General features: G+C 56.7%; 1 protein-coding gene across 11 annotated transcripts in view; it reads right to left on the bottom strand.

The window, feature by feature from the left end:
* Window positions 1–26,471, bottom strand: part of ATP2B3 (ATPase plasma membrane Ca2+ transporting 3) — a 52,810-nt gene extending 26,339 nt beyond the window's left edge. For 8 of the 11 annotated variants that reach the window (XM_036429985.2, XM_036429989.2, XM_036429979.2 and 5 more), the window contains exons 1-16: window positions 26,122–26,471; window positions 21,167–21,364; window positions 20,696–20,953; window positions 20,208–20,333; window positions 19,449–19,574; window positions 16,045–16,086; window positions 13,827–13,991; window positions 13,311–13,525; window positions 12,393–12,635; window positions 11,603–11,844; window positions 8,982–9,216; window positions 5,148–5,327; window positions 4,890–4,977; window positions 3,989–4,095; window positions 3,203–3,394; window positions 650–863 (exon numbers count right to left, since the gene is read on the bottom strand). In XM_036429985.2, the coding sequence (XP_036285878.1) occupies window positions 650–863; window positions 3,203–3,394; window positions 3,989–4,095; window positions 4,890–4,977; window positions 5,148–5,327; window positions 8,982–9,216; window positions 11,603–11,844; window positions 12,393–12,635; window positions 13,311–13,525; window positions 13,827–13,991; window positions 16,045–16,086; window positions 19,449–19,574; window positions 20,208–20,333; window positions 20,696–20,953; window positions 21,167–21,364; window positions 26,122–26,329 (2,839 nt within the window). In that variant the 5' untranslated portion in view covers window positions 26,330–26,471. The remainder of the gene's footprint in view (window positions 1–649; window positions 864–3,202; window positions 3,395–3,988; window positions 4,096–4,889; window positions 4,978–5,147; window positions 5,328–8,981; window positions 9,217–11,602; window positions 11,845–12,392; window positions 12,636–13,310; window positions 13,526–13,826; window positions 13,992–16,044; window positions 16,087–19,448; window positions 19,575–20,207; window positions 20,334–20,695; window positions 20,954–21,166; window positions 21,365–26,121) is intronic. The other 3 variants (XM_036429980.2, XM_036429982.2, XM_036429986.2) reach the window with 1 other exon arrangement.
* Window positions 26,472–26,676: the final 205 nt, after the last annotated feature.

Raw genomic sequence — 26,676 nt, 5'->3', positions numbered from 1 at the left:
CCCATCAGTTCTTCCCTCTACTGTCCACACTCTTGTCTCTGCCTCTCTCCCCTCCCCTGCCCTTACCCCTTCTTGCTTTCTGACCTCCTCCCCCTTCCTCTCCTCCTCTTTTATCCCTCTCCCTCCTCTTCCTCTCTTCATTTCCCCTTCTGCTCCCCCTCAGCCTCTCTACCCATTTTCTCCTTCCTCCTTCTTCCTCTCTTCTCCCTTCCTCTTCTCCATGTCCCCTTTTCTCCCTCTCCCAGCCTCCCTTCTTGTGCCTCCTCCTCTACCCCCCTTTCCTTTTCCCATCTCTACTTCCCTCCCCCTCTTCCTCTTCCTCTCCCCTTTCTCTCCTGGTCTTCCTCCTCCCAACTTCTGGTAGAGTGCTCTGGTCATTGTCTCCTGGAGAAGCAAATAGTCATGGGGTGAGTGGGCAGGTGGGTGAGTGACCTGGTCTGGGTAGAGCATTGGACAGTTTCTCAGCGGCTTAGGGGCCTGTGCCACCTGGGTGGGGCATACTTGGAGAGAGGTAGCAGGGAGGTGAGGGCCAAGGGGTGGGTCCTCCTTGGAAATTGGGTCCCCAGGTGCTCATCTGTGCCTTCCACCCCCAGACAGGGCGGGAACCCAAAGATCCAGTAGCAACGCAATATGCCTGGGGCCAACCTACCCACGAACAGCAGCGTGAAGATGATGGTGAGCTGGTAGACTGCGTGGCCCAGAATGTTCTTCATCATGGTTCGGGAGATCAGGGGCTTGTCCCGGCCATATGGCTTCCGCAGCAGCAGCGAATCGGTGGGCGGCTCTGTCGCCAGGGCCAGAGAGGCAAATGTGTCCATAATCAAGTTCACCCACAACATTTGCACGGCTTTGAGAGGAGAGTCCTGTAGAGAGGAGGCAGTCACTCCAATGTGGTGCTGGGAACCCTACAGGCCCATGGCTCCTGGGAAGCAACTGAGCTCAGGGCAATATTGCTGGGATTTTATTTAAATGAAAATGCAACAAATTCAACCTTCCTATAAAAAGGTACATCTCCATTCCTGTGTTTCCTTTAAAAAACAAACAAACATATTTTTATTGATTTCAGAATGGAAGGGAAAGGGAGGGAGAGAGAGAGAGAGACATCAATGATGAGAGAGAATCATGGATCGGCTCCCTCCTGCATGCCCCACACCTGGGATCGAGCCCACGACCCGGGCAAGTGTCCTGATGGGGAATCAAACTGTGACCTCCTGGTTCATAGGTCGACGTGCTACCACTGAGCCAGGCCCAGGTAGGCCCCATCCCTATGTTTTCTAAGATTAGTTGAGAGTTTTCACTGGGCTGATTCCTGCTCTTAAAATGTTGCCAGTCTCCTCTTCTTACCTGGCGGCAGTGATCTAGAAGGTATGGCCCAAATTGTTAGCAGGAGATTGGCAGTTGCCCCCGCCTGTGAAAGAGCCTGATTAATCGGTGGTGTCCCATCCCCTACACTCTGAGGAGCAGGAAGAGGCAGAAACTCTGCACCGGGCCTTCCTTCTCTTCCTCATCTCAGTTGTTGGTTAAAAATAAGACCCACAGAAGCTAGACACCAAGAACCCCATACTGTATGATTCTGTTCTCATGAAACTTCCAGAACTGACAGATCCGCAGAGACAGAAAGCAGATGAATGGGTGCGTGGGACTGAGGAAGGGGAGAGTGGGAGTGGTTGCTTAGCAGGCAGGGTGATGAAAACCTTCTGGAATGAGACAGTGGTGATGATTGTACATTGTGAATTCACTAACAACCATGGAATTGTACACTTGGAAATGGATAAAATGGCGATTATGGTGCAGTTTGTTATGTGAATCTTATCTCAAAAAAACAACAAAAACAAACAAACAAAAAAAACTCTGGCCCTAGCTGGTTTGGCTCAGTGGTTAGAGGGTCAGACTGCAGAAGGGTCGCAGATTTGATTCCAGATCAAGGGCATGTACCTTGGTTGCTGGTTACCCAGCCCCAGTCAGAGTATTTGTAGGAGGCAACCAATCAATGTGTCTCTGTCACAGTGATGATTCTCTCTTTTTCTCTCCCCCTCCCCCTCCTCCCTCCCTTCCATTCTCTCCAGAAATCAATGGGGAAATAATCCTCAGGTGAGGATTAAAAAAACACACAAAACCACCTGGCCAGTGTGGCTCAGTGGTTGAACATCAACCTATGAACCAAGAGGTCAGGGCACATGCCCGGGTTGCGAGCTTGATCCCCAGGGTGGGGTGTGCAGGAGGCAGCTGATCAATGGTTCTCTCATCATTGATGTTTCTCTCTCTCTCCCTCTCCCTTCGTCTCTGAAATCAATAAAAGTGTATATTAAAAACAAATACAAAACCTCTGAAAGTGAGACAAGTTCTGGACACTCACTAATGGGAAGAAGTGGACTATTGATAAAGGTGAAGAGGTTCCTTCAAAGGTTAAATACAAGTTCCCAGAGGCCCCAGCACTTCTTCTTGTAGGTCTAGACCCAGCAGAACTGAAAATGCCAGTCCACATAAAGCCGCATTCATGCGTGTGCACAGCAGCGTTATTCACAGAGGTGCAAGCAACCCAAGTGCCCATGGACGGAGGGATGGACGCACGACGTGCTGCGGCTATACAATGGAACACTATTCCTCCACCAAAAGGCATGAAGTCTGGATCCATCTAATACAGTTGGACCTTGAAAACATTGCGTTAAGCGAAAGGAGCCAGACACAAACAACTGCATTGTTTGATTGCATTTATACGAAATGTCCAGAATAAATAGGGAAATCTGTCGAGAAGGGAAGTAGATTGGTGGGTACCAGAGGCTGGGGGAGTGGGGCGGGGGAGTGCTTGCTAATGGGTGCAGGGCTTCCTTTTGGGATGATGGAAGGATTCTGGAACTAGATAGAGATGATAATTGCACAACACTGTAAAAGTACTAAGTGCTACTGCATTGTGCACTCCCAATTAGGGGATTTTTTTTTTTTTTTTTTTTTTTTTTTTTTGGTATGTGAATTTTATCTCAGTAAAAATTAAAATCAGCAAAGGAAACACCTGATTCTCCCAACCTGGGAGCTCTTTGCCTGCACACTCCTGCCAGCAGGGTCCCTGGGCTTGCTCTCCGCACTGGGGTCCAGATGTACGGGGCAGGTGGGGCCTCAGAAACTGGCTGCCTCCTACAGGTCCCAGGGGCTGTGGAGGGAGATCCCAGGGTTCTCCTTGGGCAAGGCGGTCCACAGTGCCCACCTGAGTAATGCAGGCGCCAGTGAAGGCCACGATCACGGCCACCACGTTGACCGTCAACTGGAATTGCAGGAACTTGGAGATGCTGTCGTAGACGTTGCGGCCCCACATGACCGCCTTGACGATGCTGGTGAAGTTGTCATCAGTCAGGATGATGTCTGAGGCCTCCTTGGCCACGTCAGTCCCTGCGATGCCCTGGGGGGCGCACACACGGGCACATGAGCCCATTCCCCACTCCCCTTTGATCACCCGGCCCACCTGGCTGACTCCCTGCCGCTCCCTCCCAATGGGGCTCCCTGCAGCTGGGAGCAGCTCTCATTTCATCAACATGTCCTTGTACCACAAACCGCAGACTGTCTCACAGCTTTGCTCATAAACAAAGAGAGTGTCCCTGGCCAGTTTGGCTCAGAGGATAGAGCGATAGCCTGTGAATTGAAGGCTCCCGGGTCCAATTCCAGTCAAAGGCATGTACCTCAGTTGCAGGTTCCTCCCCAGCCCGGGCCCTGGTCGGGGCTCATGCAGGAGGCAACCAATCAATGTGTTTCTCTCACATCGATGTTTCTCTCTGTCTCTCCCTCTCTTCCACTCTCCCTAAAAGTCAATGGAAAAATATCCTCAGGTGAGGATTAAAAACAAAACCAAATCAAGCGGTCACAATGAGCAAGAAGGAAATCCAGGCATTCTGCAATCTGCCTTACCACTAACTCCCAGGTTCCTGCTTAGAGCTGTTGTATTAGAGACATGGGCCGTGCCAGGCATGGTGAGCCGGGTGGGCATCGGGTCGCTTACCATGGCGAAGCCCACGTCTGCCTTCTTGAGCGCTGGCCCATCGTTGGTGCCGTCCCCGGTCACGGCCACCACCTGCCGCTGCTCACCAGTGGTGCTGTCAATGATCCCTGAAACACAGCAGGGCCATGTGACCAGTCCAGGGCAGCAGGGCAAAGGCATAGGGGCCGTTGGCTCTGAAAACCCTCTGGGATTTTGACTGTGCCTCCTACCCCAAACCTCTGTGCTCAAGTCTCTGTGTCTAGGCTGAGAGCCCCGCCCCCTCCTCCCGCCCAGGTCCATCACTCAGTGAGATGATGCAGGGTGCTGTGATTTGGTGGAAGGGAGGAGCCCAGCCCAGCCAGCATGACTCAGCAGTTGAGCATCAACCTGTAAACCAGGCGGTCAGGGTTCGGTTCTTGGTCAGGGCACATGCCTAGGGTTGTGAGCTCAAACAGGAGGCAGCCGATCAATGATTCTCTCTCATCATTAATGTTTCTCTCTTTTTCTCTCTGAAATCAATAAAAAATATTTTTTTTAAAAAAAAGAAGAAAGGAGCCCAACACCATGTGAGTTGGATAAATGTCTCCTTCTCCAGGGCCTCAGTTTCCCCATCTGTTACTAGAGGCTAGGCTCAACTGCCATCTTCCATTCACGTTGTTAGCCCAGAGAAATGGAGGACTGAGCTCTGGTATGTCAGCCCTTTGAGGGGCCTCCATTGTTTTCCCAACGAGTAAGCTGAGGTTCAGGGAATGCCAGTGTCTTGCTCGGAGACACAAGCCAACTCTCCAACCGCAACGGGTCCTTGGCTTTGGGTGTCTAGGAGCAGAAATCAAGCAGGGGTAACAGCCACACCCAGCCAGCATCATGCCACCCAGGGCAGGGGCAGGGGCAGGGGTGAGTGAGAGCGAGCGAGCTCCATTACCTTTGACCAGAGTGTGCTTGTCTGTGGGAGACGATCGGGCGAGGACCCTCAGCTTGGGCCACACCTTGTCCAGACGCTCTTGTTCGATCTGGGAGGGGGAAACACACAGCCACTGCAGAGCCTGGTGGCCAGTCAGGGCTGAGCAGAGGTGGTGGGGGAGGGTGGAGGAATGGCCAGAACCCTGGACCTGGACGGAGCCGAGCCAACCTGAGCCAGCCGCACAGGCCCCTGTGGAAGGGCAAATGGGCTGACAACTACCTCGCCTTTCTCGTTGCGGATCCTCCGGTTGAACTCCTTCCCCTCCAGGCACAGGAAGTCCTCTCCGGGCTGGATGATGCCACACTTGGCTGCGATGGCCCGGGCTGTGTTGATGTTGTCCCCAGTCACCATGCGGACTGTGATGCCAGCACGCTGGCATTTGCGGATAGCTTCAGGGACCTGGAAATGACGATTGAGGTGGGTGGGGCCATCAAGGCAAGACACTGCTGTGTCCAGGCTTTCCTGCACCCAGATCTGCAGCACCCTCTGCCCCCACCCCCATGGTCCTGCGCAAGGACTTCTGCAGAGAGGATGGCCTGAGAAATCAGGGAGAATGGCTTGTATATTCTACCACTGCCATCAGCCTAGCTCATAGTGGGCAAGGGCGCCTCCCTCAGTCCCCCAGCCCACATCCTCCTCAAGGTGCCTCCTTCACTGGGCTTCTGGGACTAGCAGCGCTCCGATCTAGGCCCTGACATTGCAAGCAAGGCTTGGAGAAGCTACTGGAAGCTCTGTCTTGGGTCACTGCCTGAGTTGTGGATGGAAAGGCGACTATAGAAGCATGCCACTACGGCAGCCTCATTTCCCATTGTGATATATAGGGACCCAGAGCTGCTGAGCTGGGATCAGCCCTGGTGACCAGGCCATCTGACCATGGTGGCTGTCAGTTAGCTCGGGAAGAATGAGAAAGGAACCTCTGTCCCCCAGCCACCCTGCCAGACAGCAGGGCTCACTGTGGGGCTGTCTCTTTGGACCTGACTTAGGGCAGGCTCCAAGCTGTCAGCTGGCTGGTGGCCACACTCTGAGCAACTCTCTCACTCATCTTCCCCCACTTTTTTTTTTTTTTTTTTTTTTTTTTAACAATATGAAACCTAAGACATTTAGAGTTGCAGGCTTTACTACTCATTAGAAGAAACGAAACATTGCTTGGTTACATAGCATACATTTCCATTTTCAAAATATAACATTGGCCCAGTTAGCATGACTCAGTGATTGAGCGTTTACCTATGAACCAGGAGGTCATGGTTCAATTCCCAGTCAGGGCACATGCCTGGGTTTCGGGCTTGATCCCCATGGTGGGGAGTTCAGGAGGCAGCCAATCAATGACTTTCTGTCATCATTGATATTTTTATCTTTCTCCTTCTTCATTCCTCTCTAAAATCAATATATATATATCCTGGAAAAGGGAGTGAGGTGCTTTTGCTCCCAAACCAATGCAGAGGCTACAAGGATCTCTGAGCAGCAGGCTCAGGGCTCAAGAAATTGGATTAAGAGGTCAGGCCTAGTAGGCCTGTGAGATGCCCGGATGCAGCCTGGGACCTGGCTCCCTGCTCTGTTCAATGGACCCAGCACATCCACCTTATGGGTGCTCAGCGCTCCCAGCCAAGACAGAGGCCATGAGAACAGGCTGGGCCAGAGGAGAGAGAGCGGCCAGGCCTGGGAGCCCAGGGACAGGGGTGTGAGCTGGGCCACCAGGTGGTGGGGATGCGACAGCACAGCTGGGAGACCCCAGGGGCGGTGGCCTGTAGGTGGACACGACCTTGAGGTCATGGGGAGTGGCTATGATCTCAGCCAGGGAGAGTGGGCATGAGAAAGAAGGGGGCCCCCGAAGTCCAGTCAGAGGGGCTCCACTTCAGGGCTGTGACAGTGACCAGGAAGGGGGCTTGCCTTCTGCAACCCTAGTCATGTGCTTCAGGGACACCGTCTGCTCTCTGCAGCTCGTGGGGTGCTGGACAATAAGCTACCAGGAGATACTTCCCTTCTAGGGAGTTCCCTCCAGTCCTGAAGCATCTGGAAACCACTCTCTGCTGCCACCAAGTGGCCATGATGAGCCTTACTCCCCTGCTCCTTGCAGAGGGAGACCTCTCCCTCCCAGGGCATCCTCTCCTTCATCAGGCACTGTCCTTTCCCACTTGCCTCCTTGTGGCCCAGCCCGCTCACCATTAATACAGCCTGTCTCCAGACTCCCTGTGACCTCCTCCCAAGGGCTGAACCTCAGTCCTCCTCTGGCTGCAGTCATCCGGGTCCCCAAGGTTTAGCAGAGACCCATCCACTCTCCTGCCTGCACCAGCACCAGGACTCCACTGGGCCCTGGCCTCACTCCTTGGCCCCTCCCCGCTGGCTGGTCTCTGCAGGCCGTCGCCTGGCCTCCCCAACCTGACCTTGGCAGTGCCATCTGTTGTGCAGACTCTCACTCAGCCTCTTTCAGGCCCGAGATGTTGTTCCTTTCCTTGGGCCCTGTCACCCAGGTTCCTTCTAGATTTTTTTATTGTTGTTAATCCTCACCCAAGGATACTTTTCCCATTGATTTTTGGAGAGAGTGGAAGGGACATGGAGAGATAGAGAGAGGAACATCGATGAGAGACACATCGATTGATTGCCTCCCGCATGCACCTGACCAGGGCTAGGGATTGAGCCTGCAACCAAGGTATGTGCCCTTGACTGGTATCAAACCCGGGACCCTTCAGTCCTCAGGCCAGTGCTCCATCCACTGAGCCAAACTGGCTAAGGTCGCTTCTGGAATTTAAACAAGCAGCCATCGCCCTAACCAGTTTGGCTCAGTGGATAGAATATCAGCCTGCCGACTGAAGGGTCCCAGGTTTGATTCCAGTCAAGGGCATGCACCTTGGTTGTGGGCACATCCCCAATGGGGGATGTGCAGGAGGCAGCTGGTCGATGTTTCTCTCTCATTGATGTTTCTATCTCTCTCCCTCCTTTCTGTAAAAAATCAATAAAATATATTAAAAAATAAAAATAAAAAAATAAACAAGCAACCATCACTGGCAGCTGCTACAGCTGGGCCTTCATTGTACCCTTCAAGGCACGTATGCCTGGGTTCCGGATTTTCTAAGATGAAAATTTACCACAATAATAACATCCCACTCTGAGAAAGATACTGAACAGGGGCAGAGCCGGGCCTCACCCCACTCATGAGCAGCCGCTCAGGGCAGCTCCATGTGCCCCCGTCTCCCCTTATGGTAGACTCATTGGTGCTTCTGTCAACAAGCCAACTCGGACCTGAAGATCTGCAAATACACCTAAGGTCTCCAGCCTCACATCTATGACTCAGCTTCAGTTTGATCAACAAATATTTCTACCAGAACTCAGGGCTCCTTGGGCCAGGGAACCAGGCCAGAAGAGCTCCTTGTTCTTTGTGGCCAAGAGCTGTTTCACACTCACATCCCTTCATCTGGGGAAGTGGCTGAGGAGGAAGGGGAGGGTGGGCTGGTTATGGCCTTGGCCAGGGTCCTGGTAGTCAAGAAATGTCATTTTCCTGGTTGTGTGATGCACTCAAAGGCACTCCAGCTTCTGGCAGTGTCATACAGCCCCAGAGAGCTGGGAGGAAAAGTCTAGAGCTGCCACTGTACTGTAGGCACCTCCCAGGAAGTCAGGGGTGACACACACCAGTCCTGTGGGTGTCACGGCTGTCGAAGTTCTAGCTGCCACCCTCTCTCACCTGGTGGAGACAGAGCCTGAGTGAAGCGTGGAGGCCAAGCAGGAGGGACCTTCCAGCAGGCAGGACAGAGCCCCCTATGGGTGCAGAGTGAGAGGTCAAGTGCGCCGTAGAGGCTCTGATCTGGGGTGTGTTGGCTGTGCCCTTGGAGGACCTAGGCTCTGTCGTCACCCACCTTTCTGGACTCCTGGGGGCGACCAGTTTGCTCTACCTCTAACTCTGGCAGGAAGGGGTGTGACAGCCCGAAAGGCAGCAGAAAGAGAGTGTTCTCTCCTTCCATTTAGGTCCAAAGGCCACACCCTGGGGGCCAAATGGGAAGAAGGGCTGCCCCTCCCCTGACCCCCATCCTCTGGGCCTATCCCAGAGGAGAGCATGGCTACCTCGGGCCGCACGGGGTCCTCGATGCCCACGATGGCTATGCAGGTGAGGTCGCCCACAACTTCATTCTCATTTTCCCAGTCCGGCTCCTGAGCAGCAGAGAAGTCCCGGTAGGCAATGCAGATGGTGCGGAGGCCATCACAAGCCATTGGCTCGATGATCTTCTTCACCATGTCGTCCCGGTCCCTGGGGCGGAAGCTGCGCAGTTCCCCGTTGCTGTTTAAGATGTTGGTGCACCTGCGGCAGAGACAGAGCAAGGGGCGATGAGAGTCTGGGTGGGCGTCAGTCTGAGCCTCCATCCGATTCAGCAGAGATCTCTCTAAGGAGGGAGGCCCTCTGCTTGTGTGGGGCCGAATAGTGTGTCCCCCCAAATTCATGTTCTTCCCAGAACCCCAGAATGGGACTTCATTTAGAAATAGGTTGGTTGCAAAGCTGAGGTGACACTGGATTAGGGTAGACCCTCAGTGCAATGACTGGTGTCCTAATAAAAACCCTGGCCGGTGTGGCTCAACTGTTAGAATGTTGGCCTGAGCACTGGAGGATTGTGGGCTTAAATTCTGGTCAAGGGCATATACCTTGGTTGCAAGTTCGATCCCAGCCCCTGGGGTGGTCCGGGCATATGTGGGAGGCAACCGATTAATGTGTCTCTCTCATATCGATGTTTCTCTCCTTTCTCTCTTTCTCCTTCCACTCTCCTTAAAAATCAGTGGGGAAAAAAACTCACACTTTGAGTGAGGATTAACACACACACACACACACACACACACAGACACACACACAGACACACACACAGACACACACACACACACACACACACACACACACAGAACAGAGGAGGACACAGAGAGAGAGACCCACATGGGAACAAAACCATGTGATGACAGAGGCAGAGACTGGAGTGATGCATCTACAAGTCAAGGAATGACAAGGACTGTCAGTGACAGCCGAAGCTGGGAGACACAAAAAGGACCCTTCCCTGGAGGTGCTGAAAGGGAGCATAGCCCTATCCACATCTTGGTTTCAGACTTCAGGTTTCTAGAACAGGGATAGAATAGATTTCTGTTGTCTTAAGCAATCAGGATTATGGTCTTTTGTTCTGGCGGCCCCAGGGGCTGAATGTAAGCTAGGAGACCCCTGGGAGGCCAGAGCGCAAGGCTCATCACAGCCCCTCACATAACAGGAGTGTGGCACATTGGCCAAAACTGAATGCCAGGTAGTGGGCCATGACAAGGCAGCAACCTCGGGACGAGCTCTGATGAAGCTTCTCAGAGGGCCAAGATGGGAAGAGCTGGTAGAATTCAGGTGTAGAAGAGGAAGGAGCAGTGGAGCCACGGGCCAAGAGGCAGGCGTTCCGGAGGAGGGGTGAAAGAGAGGAACTGGCTGAGGAGGCCCGGGGGAGCCATGATCACAGCAAAAGCTGGCACGGATTCACTCTTGTAATTCTCTCAACACTCCCAGGAGGTAAGTATTCCTGTTATCTCCATGAAACCAAGGCCTCAGGTGGGGGAGTAACTAGTTCATGTTCACACAACCCAGTGCCCAACTACAGCCCTCTTCAGTACTTCTCCAAATCCAGCTGTTACACTCAGTAGGACCCAGATGGGATGAGTTCAGGGAGGAGGTGGCCTTTGAACCATACTGGTGAGGCTGTGCATGGGGAAAGTTTTGGGGAGAGCATTTTGGGTGGGGTAGTGGTCAGCAGAGGTCAGGACACAGCCAGTGTGTGTGTGTGTGGGGGGGGGGGGGGCTCTTGGTCGTCCTACAGGTTCTGGGAGCCCCGGACGTCCTCCTGAGGACTACATCCTGAAGGCCCTGGAAGGCTGGCTATGTGCACAGAGTCACAGAAAGATCTCATCTTAGAAGGTGGCTCCGTGGTTGAGCATCAACCCTCAGCCCAGCCTGCCCCCTCTCACAATCTGGGAGCCCTCAGGGGTGGGAGGCAACCCACTGATCAGAGGAAGGTGATGCCCCATCATGCCTCTGTTGCTGCCACTGCTGGCAGCACAAGCCTTGGCTGGCTCTGGTTACCTGATCCTCAGGCAGCCCTGGGCAGCTGGGCAGTTACCATCCGAGGCTTGCCTGTGCCACAGGCTGGCCCTGGGTGGTGGGGGGCTGAGGGCGAGTCCAGACACACTGTGTGCCTGCCATCCTCCCCACCTCCCCACAGGGCTGAAAGGACTGGAGGACTCTGGCAGGGCTGAGGGGATTGGGTGCCGCCATCTTGTGGCTATGGGCACTGCCATCTTTTTCATGGCGTGATGGTCAATTTGCATATTCTCTCTTTATTAGATAAGATGTTAGAGACCCAGTGCATAAATTCATGCATGGGTGAGGTCTAGCCAGCCTGGCCAGGGGGAGGGGACATGGCTGCCTACTGGTCGAACTCCTGGTTAAGGGGACAATTTGCATATTAGCCTTTTATTACATAGGATATACACTGAGTGGCCAGATTATTATGCGTTCAGAGATCATAGTAATGTGGCCACTCAATGTATTTCAGCACAACAGTGATACCAGAATGCTTGTATGTTTCAGCTGGCCCCAGCCTCTGGTGCCCCCAGCCTTGGGCTTGCTTCCGCAGCCCCCTCACTTTTTAATTTAATTTTTTATTTTTCCCCCTCACTTTTTCAGCAGGATCTCGGAAGCGCCCTTGCTGAAGAGGCGAAAGCCACCGTCCGGCATGCAGATGACCGTGCTCATGGACTTGCGGACCGAGTTGAAGGTGTACACTTTGTAAAGCTTGTCTTCCGGAATCCGTTCCCGCACAGGCTGGAAGTCCCGCTTCAGGTCCAGGACGAAGCCCAGCAGAGCGCATTCCGTCTTGTTGCCCACTTGGCGCGGGAGGGCACCTTCCTTCTCTGGAGGCTGTGAGGAGAGGCAAAGCAGCATGGCACTGGAGGCCCATGGCCACCCTCCTTGCTCCCCCTGGGGCCCCAGGGCAGCCATGGTCACGTCTTTAGGGTGTGGTGGCAGAGAGCCAGAAGAGTGCCTTTGGGGTGGACTAGATGGGCAGGTTTCACACCACTCACTGGGCTTGGAAGGGGTTTCCAAAACAAGCAGCGAGGGCGGAAGTACTGGGGCCAGGGATGAAGGAAAGGTGACCACCACCCCAGAGATTATTGTAGCTCAAAAGCCTGGCCGGTGTGGCTCAGTGGTTGAGCATCGACCCATGAACCAGGAGGTCCTAGTTCAATTCCCAGTCAAGGGCACATGTCCGGGTTGCAAGCTCGATCCCCAGTAGGGAGGCGTGCAGGAGGCAGCCGATCCATGATTTTCTCTCATCATTGATATTTCTCTCTCTCTCTCTCTCCCTCCCTCCCTTCCTCTCTGAAATCATTTTTTTTTAAAAGTGTTCCAGAGAGCACAGTGAGCCCCGGACCCCTTGTCTCATCCCAGCCCCGCTCTTGGCTCACTAGTATTTTGCTGGTGTAGGCACTGTTGATGGAGATGGCGTGGACCAGGAGGTCGAGGATCTTGGGGGTCAGGGCGCTGGGGGCCGGAATCTCTTTGTAGTGGGTGTCCCCGAGGTAGGACTGGACCACGGTCATACGGTTGGTGGTGAGTGTGCCCGTCTTGTCCGAGCAGATGGCTGTGGCGTTGCCCATCGTCTCACAGGCGTCCAGGTGTCGGACCAGATTGTTGTCCTTCATCATTTTCTGGAAAGGGCACGGACATCCTGGGTGACCCTGCTCTGGCCCATCAGCTTTCCACGTGGCACTAACACACTGGAGGCTGACAGCAGTGCCCAAGGCACAACTTGCAGTAGCTGCAGGGTGGCGGTCAGACCTACGGTGTGGCCTAAGGACCCTATCAGGGAGGCTGAGAGGCTGGCTCTGGCAGCTGCTCTCCCCAGAGCTTACCCGGGGCCTCCCCGCTGCCCAGGACTACACCTCTGCCCACATGCCCTCTCAAGTCATGTGCTGGCCCTGAAGCTTTCCCCAATCTCTGCCCTGCGCCACCCACTGTCTCCCAGTGGGATCTCTCCTGATCACCCCCCTCCTTCACCTCCACTTTTGCAAGTGGCACCAGTCCCGTCTACTCTCTGGCCCCTCTGTGCCCCCTGCTCTCACCCTGTAGATGCCAAATCTATCCCACTGCTCACCTGCTTCCTGGCTCGTGTGATTGCACCCAGGAAGCTGGGTGGGGAAGGATGGCCAAGTTCCGCTCCAGGTCCCAGCTTAGCCTCCCCGCTCCGCCCCTGAGCAATGGATCCCAAACTTTCTCCAGTCCTCCCTGTGTCCAGCGTGCTTACCGGCTTCACAGCCCAGTTTCGGGTTTGTATCCTGGTCTCACAGGGTTCTTAGTTCAATGATCGTGTTTCGTATGATTACCTTGACAGAGTAAGCTAAGGAGATGGTGACAGCAAGAGGCAGGCCCTCTGGGACGGCCACAACCAGCACAGTGACACCAATGATGAAGAACTTGACGAAGTACTGCACGTAGACCGGCGTGCACTCGGCCTGCCACACCTTGCCTTTCACCACGAAGGTCTCAATCACGAAGTAGAGGACCAGGATGATGACGGTGATGGCGGACATCACCAGCCCTGCAGGGCCACAAGAGGAAACAGAGGGGATTGGCAGGGAGGGGCAGGAAAGGGAGAGAGCAAAAGGGAGGGGGTGAAGGATGCTGCAGCTGATGCCAACCTGAGCTGAGCTGAGTTCGGGGAGATGCTCCCTGCCTTAGGCCTTATGGCGAGTTTAGCATCTGATGGCCATCACCCCCCTGGCCTGTCCCCCTGCTGTCTGGCTCACCTCACCTGCTATATCCGTTTCCCACTTGCTCCCCATGGCCCTGGTGTCCTCCTCACCCGAGGGGGCCCCGGGCCACGGCTCTGCAGCCCCCACCTGCTTTTCCGATCTGCACGGCCAGTTTGGTGAGCTTGCCCTGCAGGACCGACTTCTCCTTCTTGGGCACACTGGCCTTCTTCTTCTCCCGCTCCTCCATCTCCCCGCCCTCCGCGCTCTTCAGCGGCTGCATTTCCATGGCAACTGCCCCATCTTGCTTCTTGGCTGTACACAGAAGAACCCCACAGCCAAGGTTAGGGCCTGGCTGCTGGGGTGACAGCTACAGGGGGCTTTCACAATGAAAGACATGCCACACCAGACCAGAGAACACAGGATCGGGGTGGGGGTGGGTGGAGAGTTCTCCGATTTCTGAGTGCGACTCGGCATGGGGCTTGGTCCTCTCCCTCCTCGGTCCTGGGCAGCCCAGGCCCTCCTGGCTGGGATGGAGATGGTTCTCTTGAGGCCTCACAGGGGAGGGAGGACAGACACAAGCACAAGTGACTTGGGCACACAGACAGGGGGGCAAGTCCTGTAACACTCCAAATCTCAGTGCCTGAGAACAGAGGCCTGGGGTCCAAGGAACATTCCAGAACCCTGAGATGACTGACTCATTGGCCCATCGGTGTCCAAGCCCCACTCTGCTCAGGGGTGCCCAGAAGCCCCTGTATGCTCTTCTTCTGCTCCCTGCTCAGGCTGTTCCTTTTCTTGCCTCCCCCACCCCCCCATATTCTAAAAAGGACTCAGACTACCTCAAGTGTTCTCAACCCGCTCCCTCATTGCCAGAGGCTGTTGTCCTGGGCCTTGGACCTTCTACCCCTCTCTCCATGGAACTACTCTTTTTAAAATATATACATTTTATTGATTTTTTTTTACAGAGAGGATGGAAGAGGGATAGAGAGTTAGAAACATCGATAAGAGAGAAACATCAACCAGCTGCCTCCTATGCATCCACCACTGGGGATGTGCCCGCAACCAAGGTACATGCCCTTGACCGGAATCGAACCTGGGACCTTTCAGTCCATGGGCCGACACTCTAACCACTGAACCAAACCTGTTAGGGCTGGAACTACTCTTTTGTTCCTCTCCTCCAGCCACCTCCCTGCCTTCTCTCTGGAACAGGCGGCCCCCTCGTGGCTCCTCCAGTGGCCCTGCTGCCCTTGATGTAGCGATGGTGGTGTTATGTCCCCTACCCTGCCTCCATCACCTCTATGGCCTCACACACTCTGTGCCCTGAGGGTCTCCAACTGCACTGCCTCAAGTGACCTGAAGGGGGCACCCAACCCTGCCACTCATCTTCCCACTTCACTGCTCTCGTCCCCACTCAATGGGGCTCTGAGTGCTCCTGACACGGCCTCTGAACACCTCCTGCCACTTCTCTGTGTCAGATGCTCCTTGTTGCTTCTGGTCTTCCCACTCATTCCTTCTTCCTTGGCTGCCCGAGACCACTCAGCCGTGGCCTCTTCTTTCCTGAGCCTCAGGCCAGAGCTCGTGGCCTCAGCAGCACTCAAGGCCCCGCCCAGCTAGGCCACTATAACCTTGTACCCCACTGACTGTCACTCCCTGCCCCAGTCCCTCCCTGGACCCTAGTCATCAGGCTGTCACCCTGTCCAAAATGTCTTGGTCCCTGGGTCCCACGCTGCATTTTTAATATTTTTTTAATTGATTTCAGAGAGGAAGGGAGAGGGAGACAGAGCTAGAAACATCAAGGATGAGGATCATTGATTGGCTGCCTCCTGCACGCCCCACACTGGGGATCAACCCACAACCCAGGCATGTGCCCTGACTAGGAATCAAACCAATGACCTTCTGGTTCATGGGTCGATGCTCAACCATTGAGCAACACTGGCCAGGCTCCTGGTCCCTCTATCTGGATAGTGACCTTCCTGAGGACTGGGGCGGTGCTTTATCCACCTTTGGGTCCCCAGTGCCTACAAATGACCACTGATAAGCCTTCATCCTGGCCATGGAGGCTCGGCTCCCAACCAGCATGTGGGCTGAGAGGAGAGTGGGCCTCGGCCCCTTGGATGGCAGCTGAACTGGGAAACCCAAGGGCCTGGCTCAGGCTTTGGGCAAGTTACCCTGTCTGAGCCTCAGTTTCCTCACCAGAATGCCAGCTCCCAGGTGATCCTTGCACACTCTTGGCGGGGCCTGCAGAGGGCCGCCCTGCCCCACTCACCTGGTGTCCAGGTGCTTCTCCTGCAACTTGAGGTGGGCAGCCCCCCACCCCGAGTCGTGCCCTCCGTCCGCCACCCCATCCTGAGCGCAGGGCGCGCGTTACCTTTGGTCTGGCTACTCTCCATCGCCCCATCCTGCTGCTTGCCTACAATGGAAAAGGAACGACAGACACGGAGACTTGAGAACATCCACATGGCCCTGGCACACGCACATGCACACAGGACAGCAGGGTGCACAGTCCAGCGGCGAGCACAGGGGAAGGCAGGAGAGGGAGGAGGGCCCTTGTCCTCTCCAGGCTCACGTGGTGCCCTCTCGCCACCTCTCAGCACATGGCACATGGGCGCTGCAAGCATTTGGGCTTCATGAGTGAAACCCCTAGCCAGGGCTCCTCACTGGCCTTGACACCCCCTACCCCCAGCCCTCCAGGGAGCCCTACGCTAGCTCTCAGTGGACCCTGGGTCATGTGTGGCTGGCAGTAGGTTTCTGGAAGGGCTGTCACCATGGGGCGTGAGTGCTGTCAGGTATCTGGTCCCAGCTCTGCCACCTTGAGCAGGGCCCCCCAGTAAAAATATGCAGCTCCCAGACTCAGCACGAGGAGGTTAGCTAGAGTCTAGGCGGCTACTAATCCCTGGTGGCCTGCATATCCATTTCCTCTGCACCTTGGCTTGCAGTCAAGTCTATGTGTAATATATATATTTGTTGAGAGGGAGAGAGAGAGAAACATCAATGATGAGAGAATCATTGATTGGCTGCTTCCTGCATGCCCCCCACTGGGGATCAAGGTCAAAATCGGGCATATGACCTGACTGGGAATCAAACCATGACCTCCTGGTTCATAGGGTCGATACTCAACCACTGAGCTATGTTGGGCTGGGCTATGTGTACTTTGAGGACAAAGGAAACCCTAGGCATTTTCCAGGATCAGGTGCCAGTCTGGGCACTGGGCCCTTATTGCTGGAGGGAGCAGCTAGGGCATGGAATGGGCTGGACCCCAAGTGGGGGGCTCAGGTTGTGGGTGCACCCGAGGGAAAGGACCCAGCCTGCTTCCTCTGTAGTCCCTGTAGCCATCTACTCTGACACCAATGCAGGAGCTCTCTGAAGCTGCTCTGTGACCATAAAGCCTGATCCTGGGTGCCAGAGGCTGTGTAGTGACAGATTCCCAAGGTCAAGGTAACCAGCACTCGGTTTCCAATGGCTGCGGCTCTGGACTGAGGCACAGGAGATCTGACAGGAGAGGGAGGGAGCCTGGCCTTGTGCTTGGGGCAGGGCTCTGTACCACAGCGCCCCCTGGAGGCCACATGTGAGCTGGCTGGATTCAGAGATGACCTAACCTGGGGTGGAAGTGGCTTATGGACTGACCTGTTCATGGGCTGGGGATCCATGAACACAGGGCCCCCCTTCTACGCAGGGCCCCCCAGATGACTCCCAGGTAGTAGGGTCTTGTCTGGGGGCCCCAGGAAGGAGGGAGAGACCCCTTGCGGGGCAGGATGGAGTGTGGGTTGGATCCTCTCTGCCTGGGACCCCTGAGGGGGTGCAGGGGTTCAGAGGTGGAGACTTCTGGGTAGAGGAGAGACATCTGTAGACATGTGGTGACAAGGCAGCACAATGAAGGAGTGTTGTTGGAAGCCCGGGGAGGGGGAGGTGGAGAGGGAAGGGCCCCAGAGGTCCCAGGTTGCAGACAGGGCCCAGGGAGGCCCTTGAAGGAGGGAGGATAGTTTGGGGTGAGGGCTGCAGGAAGAGGCAGACTGAGCTCAGCCTAGGAGGAACAGAAGCCTAAGGAGGGGAGGAGGAAGGGGAGGAGGGCACTCGAGGAGAAGGGTAGCTAGGAATGAAGACCAACAGGTAAGAAACAGGTGGGGAGACAGCAAGTGGGCAGGGAGCAGAGCGTTCAGGATGCAGCAAGGGCCAGGGGGAGGCGCTGGGCGTGGCCACTTCCCTGTCTCCACAGTGGTCCTTGGGCTGAGATGTCAGCGAGGGCTCTTGGGTGCTGCTACCCTTCCCCTGAGCCTGGCCAGCTCTGCTCCCTCTCCAGGCCCCCCTCAGAATCCCCCTTCTTCAGGAAGCTGGCTAGTGGAGATGCCCCCTCTTCCTCTTAAGTAGCCCAGCCTGGGGTGCTGGAGAAGGGCAAGGAGGGACCTGGGGGGTTGCTGGAGGGGTTCTGTCAAGGTCAAACGAGAGGGGGCCTAGGAAGAAGAGTGCCCTATTAACTACCACCAGGGTGTTGATGAAGGACCATCAGGCAAAGACGGAAGAAGGTCCACGGGTGCCAGATGGTTGTGAGGGGTGGGCCTGGCCAGCCAGGAGCTGGAAAATGCCAGGAGGCGGAGCCCATGAAAGCTTCCAGACAATGGCAGTTCATCCATCTCCTCTCTCACCACCTCCAGGAGCAGGGTGGCCAAGGGCTGGGGACACTAACACGTCCTTCCTTGTGCTGAACTGTCCCCGTAATGCTGGGGCTGGGCACACCGATCCCACCTGCTCTTTAGGCACAGTGGCCTTGAGTGACTGAGGTAAGGCCAGTACTGCTGGCCCTACATCCATGCCCAGCTCACCAGCCCCAGCATCTCACTGACTGGGGCCCTGGCTGCAGGCTTGCAGTGAGAGCTCTCTTCATGTGTATGGGGCAGGGCCATCTTCCGGTAGAGGCCCTGGTAGATCCCTCAGGGGTGAGGCACATCTAGAAAACTCTGTGCCCCACCTGCTTTGACCCCAGGACCAGGAGACCCAGGTCAGCACTGAGAGTCATGAGCAGGTGAAGACCTGTGTCATGGAAGAAAATAGGATCTGGACCCGCGGGACCAAGACAGGGGGGTGGATGCTGAGGGCAGCTGTGAGCCCTGTTTGAGGACTGGAGGGGACACTGGCCATGCCTGGGGCTCAGAGCAGAGGCAAGAGGAGGCAGCAGGGAGGCCACGGTGGCTACAGAGCTGGCTTCTCAGAAGACATTTGTCCCCTAACGCTGCTTTCTCTTGCGGGGAGGACCCCTGCCCATCTAGCTTCCTCGACCTGGGCATCCTTTGGGGGAGGGTGCTTTCTGCATGGGAGTCCTCCCCCTTGGCCTGCCTTTCCTGGCTTCCATGTTGGCCTGGGACCCTCAGCACTTTACTATGGTAATTGGGCACCCCTGAGGGTGGGCAGCATTCTCTTAAGATCTTGTCACTCTGACCCCATTCCTACCAAGCAGGGCACTCCCCCACCCTGGCACACATGTCCTCATGCCTTTGGGGAACCGCCATCTGAAGGAAGCTGCTCTTACACAGAATTGGGGGGAGGGGTTGACCTGCTGGCTTTGGGGCAAAGGCCCCAGAAGAGAGGATCCCCAAAGAAATCAGAAGAGAGGGTATGGCTGTCTCTCCCAGAGCCAGAGCCAGAGCCAGAGCCAGAGCTGGAGCCAGGGATGGGCTAGCGGGGAACCGCCAGCAGCAGGCAAAGAAGAGCGAGCGAGCTACGTAGAAGGGGGGCCAGCCCCTCATGGGCGCTGGGAACTGGAGGCCTGCATGACCTTACCTTTCTTATCCTTCTTCTCCTCCTCCTCTCCGCCAGCTCCAAGCAAGGTAAAGATGATGCCTGTCTGGGAGTTCACACCCACAGCTGTCACCACCATTCTTCCAGAACCTTCCATGACATGAGTGCCTGGCACAGCCAACACAGAGAGACCGAGACAGAGATTCGCACCACCGGATGGGAGGCATGCTCAGCACCTACACGTTCTGTCCCGGAATCCCAGAAGCAGGACTCAGCGTCTGGAGGCCCCTGAAGGTTGTGTTGACCCTAAGTCTAGACCAAAACATCTTCCCTGGCTTGGAGCAGCTTCTGTCCCACAGGCCCGGGGTGAGCCGCTTGCAAGACCCATTTCCAGCCTCTCCATCCTGTTGTGGACTGCATTTGCCACTGAGATAAACCCTGGGCTAAGACAGAACCTTCTGGAAAGGGAACCCTGTCCTCACTGGATATTCTTGGGGGTCTGGCTTAGAGCACGGCACTGTGATGACCCAGAGTCAGCCCCCACCTCTTGGGGCTTCCTTCAAGACATCCTGTTCCTCCGGGGTTGGAAAGACCCATGCCCTTCCCTGGGGCCAGAGCGCCACCACCACGCCCCCCACAGGCTGCTCTGGCCTTGAGGGGGGTGAAGTCTTTAGCTTCCCTAACCAGAAGGGCTACTCAGAGGGGCTGGTTGTGGGGGTTGAAGGCTTCCAAGGCTCCTGGGTGCTGGTGGCCAGTGACCTCCCAGCTCCCCCAGGCTGGGCTGGTGGCCTGAGGCCTCACCTGAAAGCAGCATGGGGTCTTTGTCAGCTGACTTGCGCACGTGGTCGGACTCTCCGGTCAGGGAGCTCTCGTCGATTTTGAGGTCATTGCCTTGGATGAGCACGCCGTCGGCAGGCAGCAGGTCTCCTAAGGCCGGCCAGGCAGCCAGAACCACAGGCTATGGGTCTAGGCGGCCTTCCACCCTGCTGCCTCCTGCCTCGGATGCAGAGCCCTCTTCCTCCAGCCTCCTCCTTTCTGGGGTCCCACCTACCCCAAGCCCTGTGGTCTGGGTCCCAGGTAGCCCTTGGCAGGCCGTGGGGACAGCCTGTTTCCTGGGGCCTTCTGCCCACAATCCCCACCTCCAGCCTCCCACAGCTGAGGCCCATGTGCTCCTGAGGAGGTCTGCAATGGGGGCCTAGGGGGTGGGGGCGGTCTCCTCCAGCTCACACTATCCCCAAAATGAGAGCTGAGCTTTCTTTTGCAGAGTGAGCGATGGCAGGCACACTCACCATACTTGACCTGGGCGATGTCCCCCACCACCAGCGCGGCCACGGGGACTTGGAGGAGCTGCCCGTTCCGGATGACCGTGAACTTCTGTTCCTGCTCAATACGGCTCTGCAGGCCTCGGAACTGCTTCTCCTTGCTCCAATCATTGAAGGCCGTGACCAGCACCACGCAGATGACAGACAGCAAGATAGCTGCCCCCTCGATCCAGCCAGCCTCGGCCTCCCCTTCATCTTCTGCCCCAGCCGACACATTCCCGCACGCTATGTAGGGCGACAGAGGAGAGTGCAGAGGTGGCAGAGGGTTGCCCCAGCCAGCTCCTTCCTGCTGCTGGAGTGGGGACAACCTATGACCTCGCCCCTCATTTCAGGTTCCATCCTCCCCCCTCCCTGCCATCCGTTGTCCTGTGCTGCTGTCCTGGTCCTGCCCTTTCCTGCCGGGGCCCCCCTCCCCTCCCCTCTGGGCCCTTGCCTCACCTTCGCTCTCCTCTCCGGGGGGTGCATAGAACGAGAGGCCCAGGGACACGATGGCAGCCACCTCCAGGATGATGAGGGTGACATCCTGCAGGGCCTCCCACACCAGCTGCAGGAAGGTCTTGGGCTGCTTGGGAGGGATGAAGTTCTGGCCATAGATCTGCCTGCGCTTCTCCAAGTCATTGGCGTTGTCGGCAAGGCCTACACAGGAGAGCAGAGGCAGAGCATGATGGGAAGGTGGCCGGCAGCCCTGCCCCACGTGTCCCTGCTCCTTCTCCCCCTGCTCCCTGGCAAGCCTGTCTCTCCTTCCAGATCGAAGGCACCAGAAAGTGGAAACTGCACTGGCTTGGCATGTATGTGGGAGAATGTATGTGGGAGCATGTATGTGGGAGTGCCCAGCTGCCTGGGTAGCATGGGCATGTAGCCACTAGACAATGCGGAGCCCCTAGCATGTGGAAGCATGTGGAAGGGCTGGGCCATCCTCCTGTGGTGCCCGGGGAGGTCTAGAGACTATGATGGGATCTTGTCAGTCTTGCTCATACCATTGAGCAAGGGCCTGGCACCCATGTCTGGGTGGGGTACAGAGACTCCTCCCAACCCCATGCTCTCATGGCCTGCCCTCCAGAGGCAGCTGCTTCCTTCCTAATGCCAGTCTCTCTCTCTCTCTGTCTATAATTGTTTTCAGAGGGAGGGAGGGAGGGAGGGAGGGAGGGAGGGAGGGAGAGAGAGAGAGAGAGAGAGAGAGAGAGAGAGAGAGAGAGAGAGAGAGAGAAACATCAGTGATGAGAGTGAATCATTGACGCCCCCCACTGGGGATCAAGCCTGCAACCCAGGCATGTACCCTAACTGGGAATCAAACAGTGACTTCCTGGTTCACAGATTGACGTTCAACCACTGAGCAACATTGGCCGGGCTTCCCAATGCCTTTTCCAGACCCCATAGCAGCGCCAGCCTCCATCCCTGAGCTGGGGGGGGGGGGGTCACAAGGAGGGCAGGACAGGACCCCCACTGCATCTGCACGCTAGGCAGTTGCGAATGTCTCTAAGGCTAATGGGCTTGTCAATGGTTCTCATTCACTCCATGGTGTTCTTGGGCCACTAGGCAGAGGACAAGGAGGGTGAAGGCTGGGGAAACAGGGCCCCTGTGGTCTGAGCAGACGAGACACTATGACAGGGCTGACAAGTTGAGAGGGGCCCGAGCCAATGGTACTAGAACCCTAGGAGGCGCCTCCACACCCTGGACAAGCTGCTGTGTGGGCAGGGAGGGAGAGTGGGCCTGGTCAATGCAGAGGCTGAGAATTAAGGGCTACAAAGGGGCTACTAGCCTGGCATCTGGAAGCTGGACGCCTACTTCTCTTCCTGGGAAACCCCACTTCCTGCCCGGGCCTGTCCAGAGACCCCTGGGTGTCTGCCTCAGGCTCATGCCTGGAAGTATCCAAAGTTTCCATGTGGGACTGGCATCCAGGCCACTGCCTCCCAAGGCCAGACACCCACTTGGCCATTGTCCCCAGGGGCAGGCAGATGGGATGACGGAAGTCCTCTGGCCCCACCCTCAGCCCTCAAGATTCGCCTTCCTCCCAGGCTCATCTATCCCTCGTGCTCCTGTGCCCACCCCTGCCCTTGTCCCCCAGCCTCTCTAGTCTCTTCCCCCAGTGCCAGGCCCACACTGACACCTGGTGGACAGCTGGTGACTTGCAGTAGCAGCCACTCCCAGCGTCTCTGTCAGGGACAGGGGAGGCCCAGAAAGGCCAGGTCCCAGTCCATGGGGTGTTCCCAGCCAGCTTGGGAAGGCAAATAAGTCCAGGCCCCACAGGACTTGAGGACCAGGAAGTGCTAAGTGTGATGCCGAAGGAATGGGGAAGGAGTAGGGTGGGTGTGCCCTGGGCAGGGAGAGAAGGCTTCTGGGGATGAGCAGTGGGGGGCCCCTTGGGGTGGAAGGACTGATAAGGCGAAAGCCCACAGCCGGCACAGGCTTGGCACGTCTCCTGAGTGAGGCGGTGACCACATGCTTTCCTCCCCACCCAGCAGAGCCGCAGCTGTCCCTGCCCTTCTCCCCCTGGCCTCATCGTGCCGGGCCAGCTGTGGCTCAAGTTTCTGGAGTCTGCAGCTTCCCAGTTGGGTGTCTGGGAGAAGCTCAAGACCTCAGCTCCTAAGGGCTGGGGACCCACTTGAGGGCCTCTGCCCCATTCCTGCCCAGGGCCTGTGTCCTTGAGCCACAGGAGATAGAAAAGGTGTGGTCAGGGCCAGGGAGGCATTTGAACTGAACCCCGGGTCTCTCAGACACACACCCAGGGTCTCCCCTCCCCCTGCTCGAGGAAAGGACATGGATCAGAAGCCCGTGAGAGGGACAACCCCCCACCCAGAGCTTATCGCCTGTGGCGCCACATGGATCTACATCCCGCCAGCCTCGCCCCACAAACCCAGCTTGTCCCCGAGAGAAGCTGGGCCCTCAGGGGGCCTCGTCCCCAGGAGCTCCCTCCCTCCCTCCTTGCCTTCCTCCCTCCCTTCCTCCCTCCTTCCCTCTCAGCCTGTCCCTTGGCCTTGGTTTGCCCTTGATACTGCAGCAATGCTTCTCTCGCCCTTGCCCTAGACCAGCTGGAGGCCTTGATCTTCCTGTGGGCTCAGGGGTCCTGACAGCTGAAGCAGTCACGGGGTGGGGAGGCAGCTGCAGCCCCTCTGGTTCCAAGCATGCCCTGGCCTAGCAGGCCCCCGAGGGCGGCCCAGGTCCAGGGTTCGGGGACAGGGGCCGCCGGTTGGCATGGACACAGTTGGGCGCCTTGCCCAGAGCAGAGGCCAGATGCCATTGGAATTGGATTAAGACCACATCGTGTGGCTCCAGGCTAATCCGCCCCCTCCTTCCCATGATTGCTGGTGGAGGCCAGACAGGGGAAGGGCCAGGACCCAGGTCTCCCAAGCAGGCCTACTACTGAGCTTGGCCTAAGACCCAGTTCCTTGGCTTCTGGAATTCTCCTGGCTTGCTAAAATTGCCCTCCTGCAATACACCCTACACCTCCCCACTCTTCCCAAAGCACCTCTCTGCCAGCATCCCAGTCTGCCCACCTTCGTGGGGGTTTGGTGTAGGGCCTGGGGCACAGCTAAGCTGGCCCCTCAGACAGGTTCAGTCCACTGTGACCGAGCAAGAGTGAGTGGGGGTCTGGCTGAGAACTGGGGGACTAAGTCAGCAGGTGTTCCGGAATCCCACACTTGCTGGAGGGCCAGTCACCCATATCCTGGCGCCCAGACCTTGAGGGCTCCGGGGATTGAACAGCAGAGGGGTTGGTGGTCGTCGTACCACTCATCCTTCGGGACACAGACCACCCACCTGGGCACCTGCCCTTCTCCGTTCCTGCCCCTCCACAGGCACCGGGTGCGCTCCAGAACTGCTGGGGCAGAATCAGGCAGGTTCCCAGGGGCCTTGACATTTTAAATATTTAACAAAGCCTGACAGGCAGAGGAAAGAACTGCCAGCTGAAGCCCATCTGCTTCCTTTTATCTGGGGGAGGCCAGAGCTCTTGTGGCTAAATGGCCCCAGATCATGGGGGAGGGCAAGGAGGAGGGAAGGCGAGAGAACCTCTGGCCCTGAGTCAAACCATCTGCCCCCCGTGACACGCCGTGTAGGGCTGGACCTCTTCACAGTGCAAACCAACGGAGACCCAGGAAGTCAGGGAAGGCCACCCACCTTGGAGTTCCTGACCCGGTCAGGTGAACGCCCTCCCACCTGGTCCTCGGCCCGCTTCCTCCCCGGTGGGCCATCTCTACTTCCCAGTGCCAGCCCATGTGCCACCACAGACACATGGGACCAGGGAGCAGGAGACAGACGATGGCCAGGGCCCTGGGAGACTGATGTGATGGCTGAGAGGGGAGCTGTGAGGTCCATCAGCACTGGCCCAGCATCCCTGCCAGGGAGGTGCCCATTGGGCAGGTAAACACTCCAGCTCTTGGAACCTGGGACCCAGCCTGGCTCCTGGTGGTCCTGGCTTCTGGGCAGACCCAGAAGGCAGGACTGGGGGAGGCTGGCAAAGGGCAGGGCAGAGGATCGCCTTCAGATCAGGAGGTGAGGACCTCAGGGCAGAGGAGGGGACCCAAAATGGCAGCCAGGCCTTCATGCTTAGAACCTTCTCTAGGATGCACCCAAGGCTCCCAAAGGCTCCTTGTAGCACATCTGCTCAGATCTACGCTGACTCTGGCTTGCTCCTTTAGCACTCTGGGCACCACCCCCTCAAGCCCCACTGTCCCCAAGCCATGCCCTCCCTTGCCGGGGAGAGGCCTCCTGCAACCCAAGCCCTCAGAGAGCCCCACTCTACACCTCTTCCTCCTTGTCTGGCCTCTATTAACTGGACACAGTGCTGAGCACGTGGGGTACTGGAACACTGAAAGGGGTCATCCCGCATGCGTGCAGGCTGTCTCCTCCCTTCTCCTTTTCTGTCACTCCGTTTCTATTATTCCGAAGAAGAGACCAGAGAGGGGAGCCACTCATTATGAAGGTGCGGATGCAGGGATCCTGCCACAGCTCCTTGAAGACTGCAGGTTGCCCAGAGGGTGACCTTCTCACTCCATAGCAGACCAGATCCTGCTCAAGGGGAAATGGCCACCGGAGGAGGGCATGGTCAAGGTCAAGAGTGTCTCTAGGGCCCGGCCGTCATGGCTCAGTGGTTGAGTGTTGACCCATGAACCAAGAGGTCATGGGTTAGATTCCCGGTCAGGGCACATGCCTGGGTTTCAGGCTCGATCCCCAGTGGGGAAAGTGCAGGAGGCAGCCGATCAATGATTCTCATCATTGATGTTTCTCTCTCTCTCCTTCTCCCTTCCTTTCTCTCTGAAATCAATAAAAAAGTAGTTTAAAAAAGAGTGCCTATAGAAAGGGGACATCCTCAGGAGATTCCTAGAGTGTCCGGTGGCACAATGCCCAGAGTCCCCTGCCATTGGGTGGCTGTGCCAGGTCTCTGCTGGCAGACTTACCCTCTGTGGGCGAGGTCTTCAGCCTCCTGCACAGCCCGCTGACGTCCCCATAGGCTTCTTGGACCTTCTGCAGAGCCTCGGCCCCTCGGAGCTCCATGAGGGAGCGCAGCTCAGCCAGCGTGCACCCAAAGCCGCCTGCATGGGGGGCCTCCCGCTGCTGCTGGGGCTTGGGGTGGAACTCGATGGAACTGTTGGCCATGTCGCCCATCCTGCCTGTCACACTGGGAGGAGAAAGTGCTGGGCCTTCTCACAGGTGCAGCCTCAGTGTGGCCTCGGCGGCCACCTGAGGTGCCAATGCCTGGGGGAGGTGTAGTGGAAGTGGCAGCAGCAGGGAAGTGGCCAAGTATAGACACCTGGGGAGAAGGAAGGGAGAAGAAGCCAGGGGCATGCTTGAGGCAAAACCAAGGTCCACTCTTCTAGAACATTCTCCACAAATCTGCACTCAGTCCAAGTCATGACTTGCTAAATACCGCTAAGTACAACATCCTTCCCCCTCCCTCCAGCTGGGTCAGTGACCCCCACACTCTTCCAGGCTCACCTGCCTGGGCCACCCCT

This window comes from Pipistrellus kuhlii, unplaced genomic scaffold (assembly GCF_014108245.1).
Source record: "Pipistrellus kuhlii isolate mPipKuh1 unplaced genomic scaffold, mPipKuh1.p scaffold_m20_p_100, whole genome shotgun sequence".
NCBI lineage: Eukaryota > Metazoa > Chordata > Mammalia > Chiroptera > Vespertilionidae > Pipistrellus > Pipistrellus kuhlii.
This window is presented reverse-complemented; position numbering and strand designations above follow the sequence as displayed.